Source organism: Seriola lalandi, unplaced genomic scaffold (assembly GCF_002814215.2).
Source record: "Seriola lalandi dorsalis isolate HSWRI2012SDOR001 ecotype SW California unplaced genomic scaffold, Sedor1 jcf7180002054361, whole genome shotgun sequence".
NCBI classification, from domain to species: domain Eukaryota; kingdom Metazoa; phylum Chordata; class Actinopteri; order Carangiformes; family Carangidae; genus Seriola; species Seriola lalandi.
In genome coordinates, this window is record NW_019524914.1 from 206,312 (window position 1) to 222,849 (window position 16,538).

The 16,538-nt window shown below is 42.5% G+C and overlaps 1 protein-coding gene and 1 long non-coding RNA gene across 6 annotated transcripts; one reads left to right on the plus strand and one right to left on the minus strand.

Moving 5' to 3' along the window:
• Positions 1-1,275: 1,275 nt before the first annotated feature.
• LOC111656634 (uncharacterized) lies at positions 1,276-5,425 on the minus strand. 2 transcript variants are annotated; one of them, XR_015437383.1, is made up of 4 exons: positions 5,299-5,425; positions 2,577-2,613; positions 1,857-1,939; positions 1,276-1,583 (listed from the first exon to the last, which is right to left on the minus strand). It is a non-coding gene; the product is annotated as an uncharacterized LOC111656634 (long non-coding RNA). The 2 variants fall into 2 exon arrangements; XR_002760881.2 differs by lacking the exon at positions 5,299-5,425 and having other exon boundaries at positions 2,577-4,893.
• Positions 5,426-5,507: 82 nt separating this feature from the next.
• kiaa0895l lies at positions 5,508-16,432 on the plus strand. Of its 4 annotated transcripts, none has more exons than XM_023408425.2 (7): positions 5,508-5,644; positions 7,345-8,126; positions 8,220-8,363; positions 9,127-9,259; positions 11,735-12,040; positions 12,864-12,961; positions 13,441-16,432. In XM_023408425.2, the coding sequence occupies exons 2-7, from the start codon at positions 7,395-7,397 to the stop codon at positions 13,600-13,602; spliced, it is 1,575 nt and encodes a 524-aa protein (XP_023264193.1). In that variant the 5' UTR covers positions 5,508-5,644; positions 7,345-7,394; the 3' UTR covers positions 13,603-16,432. The 4 variants fall into 4 exon arrangements, with proteins under 4 accessions (XP_023264193.1, XP_023264194.1, XP_023264195.1 ...); XM_023408426.2 differs by having other exon boundaries at positions 5,510-5,644; positions 7,348-8,126; XM_023408427.2 differs by having other exon boundaries at positions 5,512-5,648.
• The last annotated feature ends 106 nt before the right edge of the window (positions 16,433-16,538 follow it).

Consider the following 16,538-nt stretch of genomic DNA (forward strand, 5'->3'; position numbering starts at 1 on the left):
TTTGCACCTATTGAACTGCAGAGAAGACAATCTGCTTCCTTTTTACACCGGCTCGTGCACGCCCAGTGTACGTCATTGCTCATGTATGTGTGCGTTTTCAGGTGTGATAGTCTGGACAGAGATCGTTCGTCTGGATGGACATTTGTTTTCGTTTGAGACGCCATTTCCAAATAAAAACGCGGTGATGTGGACGTCGTCTGATTTTGTTTGTGTTTAGTCTCTTTGCATGTGTTTTTTTAAGCCGCAGTGCTTCGAGCTCTTAGGGCCACCGTAGGTTCGCCATTAAGGGAAATACATTTCTTCGACTGCAGCTCCATCATAGATTTCACTGCCTCCAATGAAGGGCGTGAATTACCAGTGATGAACATGTTCTCAAGTTTTAAATCATTCACTCAGTTTATAACCTCGGTATATAAACAGAGTTAATCTGGTTTGGTGAATGGTTTTAGATTTCAGAAGTGATCTAGTGTTTTCTTCCTTTCAGTTTGGTGGGGGATTTTTCAGAAAAGTTTTTTGTCCTGTAGCTGGGGCCTGAAGAGGTGACCGATCCCTTTCTACAAACAAATAAGTACAACGATGAAGCCCGGCCAGTTTGTCCACTGTTACTTGTTGAATGAGTTGCTGTGGGTCCGACAGTAGTGACACTGGTGGGTGGAGGCGGGTCCTGTGTAAACACAGTTTTGCAATAAAAACCACAGAGCTGACAGAGTGTGAGTGATACCGGTGTCCTGTTTAGACCAGTTTCTGATCCTGAACGGGTTCTCAACAGGGAAATTGTTTGAAGGAATTAATAGATCAGCCTTGCAGATCATTACACTTTTCATCCCATCATCAGTTAGTGGATAACGATCTTAACATTAGCCTCACTTGTTACAAATATGATGTTTGGCACTTGCTTTGTCACACAGGACCTCTTTTGCTCTTTCACCCTGATAGTTAGAGGATAGATTCAGTCTATTTTAAAACAGTACTCACATGCCTGTAGTGTAAGTACATTGAAATAATTCTTGGTGGCTGAAATTGATCCTCTTGTCCATCCTGGCAGCAGAGAAATCCCTTGCTAATGCAACTTCAGTAGAAGTGATGGAGGATAAAATCCAGTTTTCTAAAGTCCAGCTGAAGCAAATATGAGGCTCTGCAGTCTGAATGAAACAAATCAAGTGAGTGTCTACAAGAGTTTAAAACATTACAAGCATTTCAAAATGCATTATTCTTATTTCCCACAGATAAGGTCAGATGTGGGTAAGATAAGAAAAAAGACATTTCACAACCGAAAAGGGGATAAGCAACCAAAGTTTATTCATATAGCACTTTTCACAAACAATAGTTGTGAAGTGCTTCACAATCAAATGAATTAATTAATATTATTGTTGATATTTGCATATTATTGTATAATCATTAATCAATCAGCTGTCATTGTTTATAATTTTCTGTACTGGTTTGGCAATATAGGTTTCTGATCTGTCATGCCAATAAAGCTGATTTGACTCGAGCCCTTGACAGGACTGACTGGGAAGGCCTTCATGGTGCACACTGGGCCCAGGTGTAGCACATCAGGCTAATGAGACCTCTGCATTCAGCACCTGAAAAGGGAAAACAACAAAAAGAAACAGGGACACATAGTCCCCTGGTGAAGGGGTCGTCACAATATCAACTAAATCTGGTTTAGCACAAATCACTTTCTATAAATATTTCCATTCAAAAAAAGATGGTAGCCAAGAGCAGCACCACTTAAAGGAGCTATTTGTAGGTTCTGCTATTGCTACATAGCTAACGTTAGCATTAACAGCTGTTTACTTACCAGTCTAGAGGAAACAGTGTTCAACAAAACAAGAAAACTTCATTCCTTTACTCACCAACAGTTGTCCCCAGAGGTGGAAAGCAACCCTCTTGTTTTGCTTATCACGTCTTTTCTTCTTCTAGAAGCACCACCTATTGTCTGATAAGTTGGTCTAATACAAACTTTAGATCCTTACTATCACTGGAATCATTATACAAACAAACACTTAAAACTTTAAACAAGAGGCCATTCAGTGTAATCTGCTTATTTGGGAAAACCTCATCAAATACACAAATGTTTGCCAAGCTCATACGGTTATGCATGGACACAAGATCATGCATTTAGCTCAGAGGAGGAGGAGCAGGAAGTGCAACCAGAGACTGCACGAGAAAAACTGCCTTCAGCCAGGTTGTCTTTTCCTTCACAGCATCACATGAATGGGATTCAGTATCACCACCATTAGAAAGTCCCAAGCCTGTTATTCATTTAAGTATAATTTAAGGAAATGGCTTATTGAGAACCAATGATGCTGTTTTAATCCACCTTTAACATGACTTTACTCATATTGCGTTTATTCAAATCTAAAAAGAAATCACTAATGGTACAAAATATTATTGTAACATACATGATAAAATAAAACAAAACAACTAAATGTAAATACAGTTAATTAAAACTCAAGATACAGATACACAAGACAAACAAACCAGTATCATTTAACTGTATTATATATGCTGTATTTAAGTGAAAAAAGACACAATACAAAGAACTATATACACAATGCATAGTTTCTCATTACTTTGGCTGACGCAGCAGAGGTCCTCATGTGGCTGCAGCTGGAAACACAAAAGGCATGCCGTGAATAGATGGCACGCATGTGAAAGGTATAATTTGGGCAACGATTGACACACATTCTAATGGACAAAGGTTATTGCATGTCAACTTTCACAAATGCAAAGTAAAAAGCAAATGAGACTCTGCTGTGATTCTTGTCATAGTGTGATCAGTATCTCTGGTGCAGAGAACAAGTGGTTCTTATTAATCTGTTACTGATTTCTGGACGTGTCTGTTAACTCCACAGTATCCAGATGAGATGAGATAAGAAAGATAGATAGATGGGTTAAGAACAAGCGATCAGTTAACACAGAGTCAAATATTAAATAAATGTATAGATTATTAGAAAAAAAGAGCTACAAAGACGTGCTGCCAATCTGTCTGGCAGAACCCTCCCACTCACTGCTCTCTGAACTGATACGAGTGATGACATTGTCAAGTCAAGTAAAATTTAATTTATATAGTCCAATATCACCAATCACAAAGTTGCCTCATGGAGCTTTACATCGTAACAATGGACACATATCATGCACCCAGCTTTGTGCACTGGGACATAGTGTCTAAAATATCATTGTGTGCTGTAGCATTCAGATTTCCCATCACTGGAACTAACAGCCTAATCCGAATCATGACAAAGCACACATTGTGTGCACAGCTGCTATAATTCATTCAAAAACGGAGCCACACGTCGTTCATCTCATATTGTTACCGCCTTGTCAGGTATTTGTCTGTGGCCACAGATGCTCTAAGTTTGTTTGACAATATTTACCATTGACAAATAATATAACTATCACATGTATAAGGATGTTAAAGTGCACCCTGCACTAATGGATATGATCACTTGTTTTCAGGTCTGTCTTGAAACAATAGTCAGTTGAGGCATGTATACCTTAAGATATGCAGGTGTGTTCCTTTCTCCTATGCATAAAAGACCACTCCCTAACGCACCTATGTAAGGACCAAACCCAGAGTCAAATGTTCATCTGAAGCTATAATGAGGTGTGAGCAGTCGGAGTTACTTAATTAACATATAATGTGGGTATAAGCAGCCAGACAGTGTTTGTGTGCTGAGCTGCAGTGAAGATAAAAAAAATAATGTAACTTTTAAAATAAAAACTATGAGACACAAAGTCAGTTTTTTTACTTTTCAGGTGAAACCTACATATAACCCAGGTCACTACGGGTAAAATGTAAACTGTAAGCAGCGGCTGTAGCTATAGGTAAATCTTGTGGTAAATCTGCACCTGGCACCCAATCAGACTGGCAACCTACATTACATACATGTAGATAGATGAATGGTGGCGCTGCAAGGAGAAGAGCTGCTGCAGGTCGGTGCTGGAAACGTTTGTTCAACAACTGCATTCAATATACAATCTGTCGAGTATGAGGTGGTTAAACTTGTTACTGGCAGCAGATGTCAATGAAGCTCATGAAACCCTGTTGAATGAAAGGTCTGAATCCCGGAATCGGCCAAGTTTGTTGTTGAGTACGAAGCCTTCGATGGAGCACTGTGATGGCGAGCTAATCCAACATGGACACAGGGGTCTGAACTGACTAATAATCCTGATGCGGTAGGTCACGCTGCAGCCAGACTCTAATCATTCATCCCTACCCCAATTCACAGCCACACATCTCACCCAGCAAACCCCCAATTTCCCCTCTTTTTCCACTGTTTCCCTTGTGCTAGGAAAAATGAACTAAGTTCCTCTTATTGTGTGAATCTGTGGTGCATTGAAGGGTTATTCTCCTTTCTATTTCTATTGTTTCTGTCCAACGTTATTGTTTAATGATTGTTTGGAGGGTTTTATAATTTAGCTTCATGGTCATTGTACAGAGAAGGGATTGATTTTGATAGTTAATTATTAGCTGCTATTGGTTCTTGGATATTAAGAAGTTTTGTGTGGCCATATGTTATGTATATTTTCTGTTTTGTTTTCCTTTAATTTTTTAATACATGGCACCTTTTCTACACAACCACCATCTCCCGAGTTTCATTCTACATTGTCATCAGTGTAATTATTCCTTCTTATTTTGCACGTGGTAACATTTAGCTGATGCAACTACACACAGAAAAGGTGTGTTACACAAATTTTGGCGAGCTCATAATAAATCCTCCTTTATTAAGATTTTGACTCACTATGAGTTTTTGTTTTTAATTTCTGACCTAATGTTTCATCTATTTTTCCCTTTTCCAGGTGGAAATTGACTCTGTGCCTTCCATGTGCGACAAATTAATCAATTAATTTCGCTCACTTTCTTATCAAATTTGCAGAAACCACTGAAGCATACCTCACCATATTTTATAGTATTTGGAGTATGCATAAAGCCTGAGCACATTACTGAACTCAGGTTACCCCTGGACCAGGACCAGTTTAGAATCTGTGTGAAGTGAGAAAATATTTAAACCACATGTCTGATAAGAAAAATGTCAGTAAAAACAGATGCAAAACGACCACAAAGACCAACAAGACGAGACTGACTCTGCACAGAATGAACACCAACACATGCAATATGACCACAGAGATAAACAATTAATGGAAATAGATGTAAAATAACGACAAAGAAGCACAAAATGGCTGTAAAGGACCACGAAGATGATAGCAAACAACTGAAAAGAGACAAACAACACAAAGACAAAAATTAAATCAAATATTGACGTAAAATAACCAGGAAGAGTCTCTTTCAACCTGTGGGTCTTGCTCCAGCGTGGAAGGGGTGGGGGCCTTTCCTGTATCCTTCCATGCTCCCTCCTCCCTTCGTGTTGTACGTGATGACGCGAGGCGAGCGTCGTGGCGGCGGACCCGGCGTACGTCCCGCGTCATATCTTCCAACTCAACCGCCGCTTCCTGGCCGGCCCAGGCAGCCGCCTCAGGCCCCGCTCCTCTCTGAACCGTTACCCAAAGACTGTCATCATCCACCGGTAAAAAAAAAAAAAAAATGCAGACAGGGCTCCTCCGCTCGGTCTGCTGCCGTGATGAGTGAATGAAGAGGCCGAAACCCGCAGATCCTCAGCAGAAGTCCCGGGACTCGCTGGTAGGTTAGTGTTTTGTGAGTTGTTGTTGGAGTTAAAGGGCTGAAACACTGAGGGAATCAATCACTGCCAACTCATTTCTATTGTTTGGTTCGGTGTCTCTGTTAACAACAGTTGATAACACAGTTTTCAGCCCATGTTAGCTTCATGTTAGCTGACCTGTGAAGGAGCTTTGTTGCTGCGGAGCCTCTGCTCAGACATTATGGACTGTCCAGTGTCTTTTCTTTTCTGTCTCCACCTAAAACACGGAGACACACGCACGGCCGGGGCGTCCTCCTGAGGGGACCTGGGGCAAAACGTCGTTTTTGGGCCCCTTTTAACTCCCAAGATAAGATGACAGCTTCATTGTTTCTCCAGACTCCCAGAGACCATTCAGTTCATTGACACAGAATTTATTCGTAACATTTCTGACAACTGATTAATCCTTTTTTTGTTTTAAATCAAAAATGACAAAATGTTTTCTGTGACCTTAAACTCAACATCTTTGGGCAGTTGGTCAGACGGACAAAGCCATCTGAAAATGTTATCTTTGGATTCACAAAATAAGTACAGACTTCCTTTGTATTTTCTAACATTTTAGTCACTAAACAATTGAATTTCTTGACGTATGGACAAAATGGAAATAATTTGATAAAACATTAAAAGCACTGAATCCAGTTTGCTCAGCAAAAGGCCTCAGAGCTATTAAAGGTAAAGTAGCCCTGAGAGCTCAATGCACTGAACCATATGAAAACACATGCAAATACACAAACGCTGCAAATTCAGCTGCAAAATAATTTTTGTTCAATGCCCAATTGTGACTATTGAAGTTAAAATCATTGAATAACAAGTGCGTCCCAGCCAGTTTCATCACTTTTTTTCTTTTTTAAGTTATTTTGTGCCTTAATTTCGAAAGCGAGATTGAGAAGGGGTCAGGAAATTCGGAGAGAGAGAGAGAGAGAGAGGGGATAATATGGCGCAAAGTTGGATGCAAACCCAGGCCGCTGTGGTTCGGATTATGCCTTCATGGTATATGGCACTGCATTTGCGCATTTGTGTATTTGCATGCGTTTTCTTAAGTTGCAGCGCGTTGAGCTCTAAATAAATTTAAACTTAAATTTCATTTGCAAAGGTCTTGAGTTTTATTTTTCCTGCCTGCCGTAGACAGTAACATTAGTTGTTAGGAAGCTCATCTACACATTATAGACAAGTGTTGATTTTAGCAAATATTTAATTTAAGTAATTAATTATTTATTTTCTAATTCATTAATCTATCCATCACTTTGGCTAGTAGGCTAGTAAAAAGCCCCTCCTCCCCCCTCCCTATAGGACTCCCACTCTCCTAGTGGTTTGTACTGAGCTCTGTGACTTTCAGACAAGAAATATAAACAGTCAAGTCATACAGTGGCTCTGGCCCTGTGGGATATTTCCTGCCATATGCGATATTTTTCACAATATACATTTGTTTGTGCAGTTTTTCACAGTCTGACCTGAATCCTCATTTCACTGCTTTGCCTAATGTACATTGTACCATGGGATGTGACAAATAAAACTTTGAACTGCAGCATCACTTATACCTGAAACATAAAATACAATATTATTATGAATATTGCAATAATATTGTATATTGAGATGTATTGATTGTATTGAGATATTACATGATGGATATCACCGAAGCCCGGTCATAAATAAGAAGTACACATTCATGTGTCTGTTCTGTCAGCAGTGTCGGGGTCGGAGCGGGGGGCAGCCTGAGGCGTTGCAGCCGTGGTGATGGTGTTGGACTCAGGTGAAGTCTTCATGGATCAGGTTGAGGGTCAAAGCGTCAGGAGGAGCAGGGACCTGTTGGGGCCAAATGTCCGAGCAGATCCACCAAAAACCACTAGCAGCTCTGCTGCGACAGCCAGACCGTCGGCCAAGAGAAGCAATGTGGCCAAGAAGGAGAAGGTGTCCCACAACGGACTTCCAGCACAGACGAACAGCGGCCAGGTAGAGAGGAGGTCGTCATCATTAAAAGGTGGAGCCACCCCCAGACCACCGCTCCGCCGCCCCCTCAGCTTGGAGATGACGCCCCAGCGCCTGCGAGGGTCTCAGGAGCAGATGGTGAACAGGCGGATCGTGCAGCCTCCTTGGCGTAGCGGTTCTGCTGCCCCATCACCCCCAGCTCGCAGCCTGACCAGCCCCAGCCTTGGGGCAGGAGGCTGGATGCGCCGCAGTGAAAGCACTTGCTCAGTCAACTACTCCCTGGGGCTGCGGGGCGGCAAGGGGCAAATGCGACCTGCTACCTCCCTGCCACACATAGCTAAAGGGGTTGGTAGCACGTCGCTGCCTACGCCTTCCAGGCCATGTCTGCTGGTCGCCCTCAGACCTCTTAACCTGGAGCAGGAGAAGGAGGCTTTCTTCCAGTCCGACTACAAGTACGAGCCTCAGTTTGAGTACGCCCAGCCTGAGCCGAGGAGTGTGCTGGAGAAGTACAGGGAGGGCTCAGGCCTCTTCCTCGAACAGGTACGGTATGTCAGGGTCAAAGACCTAAGACAACCTCTGCCTTCACATGAAGATGATGATGATGATGATGATGATGTATCTGTTTACCTGCAGGCGGTTGGAATCATGGAGTGCGTGCTGAGGAAGTTTAGCTCCTATGAGAACTTTGAGGAGGTGACGGGGGGCAGCGTGCTCCCTAAGAGTCAGGTCTGGGCTGCTGTACGCAAATACCTGCAGAAAGAAGGCTGTGTGGGAGAGGTGAGTGCAGTGCGTAGGTGTGGCCAGGTATTTGACTGACCAAAACAGCATGACGGTGATTTGTGTTACAGCAAAATTTAAGCCTGTGTTTTTTGCCTGGAGCCTCTGTATTGGCACCTCCACTGAGCCAGTCAAATGAAGTCGGTAGGAGTTTTGACTTCGCCTGAATCCATGTGTTTTCACAGCAGCAGGGACTCATTTATACAAACATTTGTTTATTGTAGGGCTGCAAGAAATTATTATAGTGTCATCCCAGTACAGTTGTCATGAAGGAGGAAATTGGCAGTAGAGACCAAACCTGTTTTTTTGTACCAGGCTGTAAACATGTTTATTTCTGCTGTAAAGTTGGGACATTTTAAAATTGGAGTCTATGGGGATTGACTCATTTTTGGAGCCAGCCTCTAGTGGTCATTAGAGGAACTGTAGTTTTTGTCACTTCATGTTGGCTTCATTTTTCAGCCCCTGAGGTTCCCGCTTGGAAGTGACACAGCCACAGTACCATAAGTCATCTGTAGTGTGAAAAGGCTGCTATTTAATAATAATGATTATCTTTATTTACAGACTTTTCTAAATCACATTGCAAAGTGCTTCACACACAGGTTTCATTAAGGTGGACCGTGTTTGCTCAGTCTTGACAAATGATTTTCTGCAAACAGAAACCTGGTCATAAAGGGGAACTAATGAAATGTCACCAGTGCAGCAGGCGGAAATTATAACGATGGTGGTGGTGATGATGATGAAAACGGTGTGTCCGTGTCTCCAGGTTGTGGTGCGTCTGTCTGACGAGCTGCTGTCTCAGGCGGTGATGGTGGTGGAGAGCTGTCGTCCCACTCTGACCATTAACCTGGCCGGGGCTCGGCAGCACTGGCTGGAGGGGATGCTGAGACACGAGATAGGTATGCTGCCCCTCACATGGTCACCTCACACCCGGGGCGAGGCACAGATCCGATACTAAAGGGTCACTACACCCTTAAATTCTGCTCTGAATACAGAAACACAGTTATCAGTGGGCCCGTGTGTTGTGTTTACTGACGCTGCAGAGAAATGAATGTCATTCTTGTACATTGCTTTCCCACTGGAATATATTTGACTTTTGATACTGGCAAGTTTGGAGCCTGTTCGAACACAGTTAGGAGCTGAATTCTCAAATCCAAGCAGACATATACAAGCTAATTTTGAGGGAAAAACAGGTATTTTACACACATTCTCTGTATTGTTGGGAAAAATCACCTTTATTTACATTATATGCCAAAAAGCATCTGTGTAGAGTTCTTCTTAAACACAGTAAAATCATCGTCTTTTCTACGGTGACAGGATTTGCAGAAGAGTTGTGGTTCAGTAGCATTTAATCAGACCTGAATCCTTGTCGGATCCGTTTGGATTTGACACTCAGTGATTGTAAATAAAGTTGAAAATAGCCCAAACTCAGAGACTGGGTTGAGATCCGTTCCTGAATTCAAACGTAAACTAGTTCTGTGTGTTTACTAAGTGGTGATTTGCACATCGCTAAATCAAAACCGGTACCACCACGTGAGCTAGTTCTAACAGAGATCATTTCTAGTTAAACCCAGTAACTGGCAGGTGTAACAGCCGACAAAGCTAATGTTAGCATGCTAATATCACTCCCGTTCAGAGTGAAGAATAAAAGAACAACTCATGGGGAGCTCATATCTAGTGTCTGTTGAAGCACTTTACAAACGAGCTGCAGGTCCTCACTTTTTACCTTCTATGTGATACAGTACATGTTTTGCCAATCACTGTCTGGTGTTTTCAGTATTTTTTCATTTAAAAAAAAAAATGTATTTAGTTGATCACTGATGTTCAGCACTTTATATAATGCTGAAAGATGTCTTTCTGATGTTCAGATGTCTGTGAGTGAAGTGGTCACGAAGTGTTGAAAGGTTCATGTAGACCTTGTTCTGGGTTTCTTCCTCTTTGGTTGTTGAATGTTGGTGCAAAGAAGGAAGTCCTGCTGTTTGACTCTGAGGGACTGAAAACGTTTCACTTTATTGTCCTTTCAGTGAAGAAACTGCCTCGAAGCAGCCACTGAAAATACAGCTGCAGACACGCAGAGCATAATCGCATAAAGTGGGTGAAACACACTGTTGTACAGACATTTAGTGAAAATAAGTAAATAAAATCTCTGCAGCAAACAGACTTTAAAATGAACCTTCCTACAAATGTTACTGCTCTGTTACTTTTTATTTCATGGACTTAAAAAGTAGAAAAAAATAAACCGTAGTTGCTACATGTGCAAAAGTTTGAATACTAATAAGAATTTAACTAGTTAGGAGGTTGTAAGTTGTAAGGCAGGTCAAGAACTGTCAGCAGGAAGTCAGCTGATTATAAATCGTCCTAACTAGTTAATAAAGTTCTGAGTGTTTGTAAGTAGAGAGGCGTCTAAACTGTGAAAAGACACAAGACGAAGCGTCTACAGCCACACCTCTGTGAGGTTGCACTGTTCATTATAAAGAACCAAATTATAGAAAGATAAGAGCTGATCCTCAGTGGCAGTGATGGAAAAAATATCCAGAGGGTGGTGTCAGAGAAAAAAGAAAAAAAAGCAGCTGTAATGTTGCACCCAAGCTGTTTGAACATCATCCATCATATGATCTTCTCAAATAAAAATCTCCAGGGTCATATGATCTTACAACAGTCTGAAGCCCACAGACAGGTGACCAAGCCTGGAGGTGAGGTGTCGCCTCTCGGTGTGCGGTTTCTCGCTTCCCAGAATATACATTTCAGTATATTGACCTCCTCCTCCTTGCTCTTTAAATGGGAGGCAGAGAGACAATAGAGTGACGTAAAGAGACAGTTTAGGGAGTGTAGAGGAGTCGAATCACCGCGGTCACACGCTGCCTTCGGTCAGGGGATGTTTTTCATGGTTAGCAACTCTTGGTTTCAGTTAAGATCTAAACGCTCCAACGTGCAATGATGTTTCAGATGACAGTGTTCTTCCAATATTTAGGCAACAGTTTCGGGAAAACTGTTGCAACATGACACCAGCAAACCAGTTTTGTGTGGATTGGTCTTGACCTCAGCCCCGCCCAGCACCTTTTGAGATGAACTGGAGTCTAGACTGTGAACCAGACCTTAAGACACATCGGTGTTGGACCTCACTAATGCTTATGTGGCTGAATGGGAGCAAATCCCTGCAGCCAGGTTCAACATCTGAGAGTGGAGGCTGTTAAAGCAGCAGATTAATACCTGTGGAGGCGTAATGACACGTTCAACCATCACATATGTTATATAACATATAAACATCACATAGTGTTTGGGTTTTTTTTTTTTTTTCACAGCAACTAATTGATGAAGTGTTAAAGTGTTTGAAGGTGGGTTTTCTGTTTTCTAACGTGGTTGTGTCTCCTCAGGCACACATTACCTGCGAGGCGTCAACAACAACCTGCAGCCGTGGGCCACCACAGAAGGCAGGAAGCAGTTCGGCCTTAAACCGGCCAATCCCACGGAGGAAGGCCTAGCCAGCCTGCACAGCGTGTTGCTACGGAAGCAGCCCTACCTGTGGCGCGCGGCTCTCCTCTACTACACCGTGTACCACGCCACCAGCATGAGCTTCAGCCAGCTCTTCAGTCACATCGCACGCTTCGTCCAGGACCCAGACGTCCGCTGGGAGTACTGTCTGAGAGCCAAGAGGGGACAGACGGACACCTCACAGCCCGGTGAACACACACACACACACACACACACACACACACACACACACACACACACACACACACACAGGGCATAGGTTTAGTCTCAAAAACTGGAGGGAGGGGGGCACACAACGTCCCACATGACAAGAAAACAACCTCTGAAAACATGAATGTTGCTGCTGTTTCCTGAATGAACACACTCAGTGGTGAACCTGTACGATCTGAAGCGATCCACTACGACAGCTCCGCTTTCAGTCTTTATTCATCAGTGATCTTCATACGAAGTGCAGTCAAGAGAAAAAAACCTAAATCAGTTCTCGTTCTCGTCAGTGCACCTGTTCTTCAGGTTCTTGGCAGGTAGGTTGTTCCGGCATCTGGGAGAACGTGCCACAGTTCCTCTGTCTCAGTGTCTCTGTCTCTTCATGTGATCCCAGTGTGACTCCATGATGTTGAGATCAGGACTCCTCAGATCAGATCAGACCATCTGCTGCAGGACTCCTTGTTCTTCTTCTCTCTGGAGATTGATTTTTATGGCACTGATCAGACGCCTCCCTGATAATACTGATAGTTATATCAATCTAACAAATAATACATTAGTATGAAATTATGATTAATTATGCAGCTTTTCAAATGAAACTGTGGCGTTAAAACACTAACTCTGATTAAAGGTTCACAGGGGAAGTTTCCTCCTCTTGTAGCTATGGAGCTGCTCATGTAAAGATGTAAACAATGTGAGAGAAATAAGAACAGAACAGTGAACACACTTCCTCTGTAGAATAACTCAGTTTCACAGATGTGAACTGCTTTTATTTTTATTCTCCCTGTGTGTCGTGTGTTTCTGTCGCAGGTTGCTTCAGTAAAGATCAGGTTTATCTGGACGGGATCCTGAGGATTCTTCGCCATCGACGCTCCATCGACTTCAAGATGTTGACTTCTTTAGGCAAGGTCAGTGTTAATTCATTCAAGTACGAGCGTTTGTCATCATCATGGAGCCCTCTGTGTGTTCACATGCACAGAGAAGCAGCAAGTAAACTTCATTTCTAAAGGGACAAATAAAAACACAGTAATATAAAGAACAACAGGAATCTGGGAATTATCAAACAGACAGAGGAAGGAAACCAAATAAAACCACTGAATAATTAAGTTTTGAAAATTCTAAGAATAATTAAATCATGTAATCATGCTGGGTTTGAGTATTATGGACAAATTAAAAGACAGTGTTGGAAGCAGATGTAGAGGGGCTTCCTGAGCAGCCGCTGCCCCCTGCAGGACTTTTGAGGTGATTAACATAAATCGGCTTCACACTGACTGGATTAATGACCAGGTGACAGAGTTCCTACAATTCGCAATTGTGTTTTGCCGAAAAAGAAATGGCTTCTATGTTGCAATGGAAACCTTTTCTACTGTCTCCTTTCCCTCTGCAGGTGTCTTACGAAGACGTGGAGAGGCTGCGACATCTGGCGGTGTTCCCCAGGACTAGGATCCCGCACTTCATGCGCGACCCGGAGAGGTACCTGCAACATCTGGATCACATCGTCGCCGTCAACGAGCTGGACGACTTGGCGCTGCAGCATCTGCTGCCCTGACCGCTCCCCCCGTGCCATCTGGAGCCCAGAAGAAGAAGAAGAAGAAGAAGAAGAAGTGGAGGATGCTGGTACATGGGACTGTATCATGTGGTGCCCAGAATCTCACGTCAAATATCCAGTATTACTGATGCTTTATTTGAGCAATTGTTTTTGTAAAACTTGAACAAAAAGGGACAAACACACTAACACCTCTATCTACATTATCACCTTTGTCCAATGCATGTCTATGTGGCTTTTTCACAGAGCCTAGTACAGTTCAAGTGCCCCCCCCCTCCCCTTTGCCTTTACTCCCATTATGAAGTTACCTCAATACTGCAACTCTACGCTATAACCAACATTATATATGTAGACTCATACATAATCACTGCACCCGACGCCTGTACAGGGCACTGCTAACACGTCGTGTACAGCTTTTAACATTCATAATCACACGCTTTATTTATGCAAGTATTTAAGTTTTTTACTTTGAGAGAACAGACTGAATGTCTCTGGTATTAGCTTTATACCTTTTTTTTTTCTAGACATTTTTTTATGCCTTAGATTGTTTGCATTTTAAAAAGGACACCAAGGACACGTTATTTAAGCCCTGGGGAAGTGACAACTGAGGCCATGAATCTTTAAAATATCAAGTGCCAGTGGACTCAGTCAGATATTAAAATATTCCCCAGGGAGGTTTTTAAAATATCAGTGTTATTAAGAAGATAATCAGCTGTGTTGTTTCTGTCTTATCAGTGTCCTTGGTGGTCTTTGGATATCAGTACGCTACTGTGATGTGACCCGTCCCCGAGCTCCCACCTCCCGGCGCGGCAGCCAGTTTTCTTTTTGCTACGTTAAAGGGACAGTTCAACATTCTGGGAAACATTCGTATTATCTTTGTTCCCTGAGAGTTCGATGAGAAGATCGGTGCCTCTCTCGTGCATGTTCGTTCAGTGTGTAGCTGGAGACGGCGTGAAGCTCAGCTCAGTTCTGTTTCGCCTCCTCCCAACAATGATTGATTGTTTAATCATAGATTAGGAACTCGGCTGAGGCGCAAACTTTAGACTTCTCTACATGTAAAACAATAGAAAACCAAAATGAAACAGGAACTGGAACCACGGGGCGGCTGTGGCTCAGGAGCTGGAGCAGGTCGTACACTAATCAGAAGCTCCTCCTCCGCATGTCGAAGTGTCCTTGGGGAAGATACTGAACCTCAAATTGCCTGTTCCATCAGTGTGTGAATGGGTGAATGCGGCATCCAATGTGGCTTTGAGTGGTCGACAAGACTAGAAAAGTGCTAAACAGTCCATTTATAACTTCTGGGTTCTGCTCCTGAAGTAAGAAAACCTAGTTCAAAATCCACTGACACTTTAAACTTCATCCATGAAACACAGACTGTGTTACATGTGTTTTAAACAAGGACGTTAGTGTTTTTGGAAAATGATCTAACATTGTTGATTATTGGATATTTTCAGTGCATGAGTGAGTTGAAGTTATGACATCTATACTAACAGCAGCACAGAGACGACTGAAGTGCAGAAGTTTTTAGAAAGTTGAAAATGACTTTTAGAAGAGAGTTGGTGAGTTTTATAGATATGGACAAAAAAAAAAAGTTACAATGCTGCACCTGCACTGCCATGTTTGTAGTTTTTTTTTTTTTATGTGGTCACAAAATAATCATAACTGACCGTACATTAGTTCATGTTACAGGTTACAGGTTATGTTAAAATGTGTATCAACACTGAAGAGTCACCTTGAAAGAAGAGAGAAAGTGTTAAATCAACTTAGGGAACGATTGTTTGCTTAATTAGCCAGTGAGCTGCAACTCATTAAATCTGCCGGTATCGTATCAAAAAGGTTCGATATCAGTTCTGATGCCGATACTGACCATCCTTCTTTGCTTTGTTGCCTCTGCCTAATATCGAGGACTCATTGTTTCAAAAATGACTGAGGATTTTGATACTAAAGCGGTTTTCATTATAAGCTGTGTAAGTGCTAAGCTTGACAAATAGTGTGGTACATAACTCCCTGCGAAATGTCCAACTGTGGTGTTTACATTTCGAACAGAGCCAGGTTAGCGGTTTCCCCTTGTTTCCGGTCTCTATGCTAAGCTAACGGCTGCTGGCTGTAGCGTCATATTCAACTGACGGATGTGAGACTGGGATCTTCTCATTTAACATCGCCACAGTTTCTCCAAAATGTGAAACTGTTCCTTTTAACATGATGAAAAAGTGCCTGAGTGGCATCTTTAATACACTGCTGGGCTTTTTGTGACGCAGCCAAACTCCAGCCAGTCGTCTTCCATCCTCACCCAGACTCGAGTCGCTGGCTGAGGAGGAAGCGGGGGTGTTGTGGGCGTGCCTTCGATGGGTGTCGAGCTCATCTGCTGTAGCTAGCCGTGTGTTTGTAGGCTGCTTTTTACTGTGTTTGACACTTCAAACTTCAGATGTCAGTCAGGGCATTCATTATGGGCCACGTTGTCTGTGAGCTGAATTAACACTGACAGACTGAAAAAACTAATCACAGCAAAAAGGACGTGGGCTGACCAGCATCAGCTGGTTCAGCAGTCCCAGTTTTTAACTTAAACACTCAACCAAAATGTGAACTCCACTTCTATGATGCATTTTAAATACTTGGATTTGAAGTTTAACGTGTGATTGACATTTACTCTGCTGTGTTTACAATTTTAGCCATTTGATGAAGCAGATACGTTTTAAATTCGTCTGCTGACCTCATCAACCTGGGCCCTAAACGAATGCACCTATTTGTAACGCACGAATGTTGCACAAGTGTTTTATGTTCTGGAAAACATCTTGATTTTCCAGGTTATTTATTAAAAAGTACACACACTTGACGAGCTCTCGTTTGTTTCTTGATGCACCAAAACAAGCGCTGAAGACCTGGATAAACAGAGTTCACTTAACTACTCCACTTCAGTATCAAAGTGACAGTGATAGTTT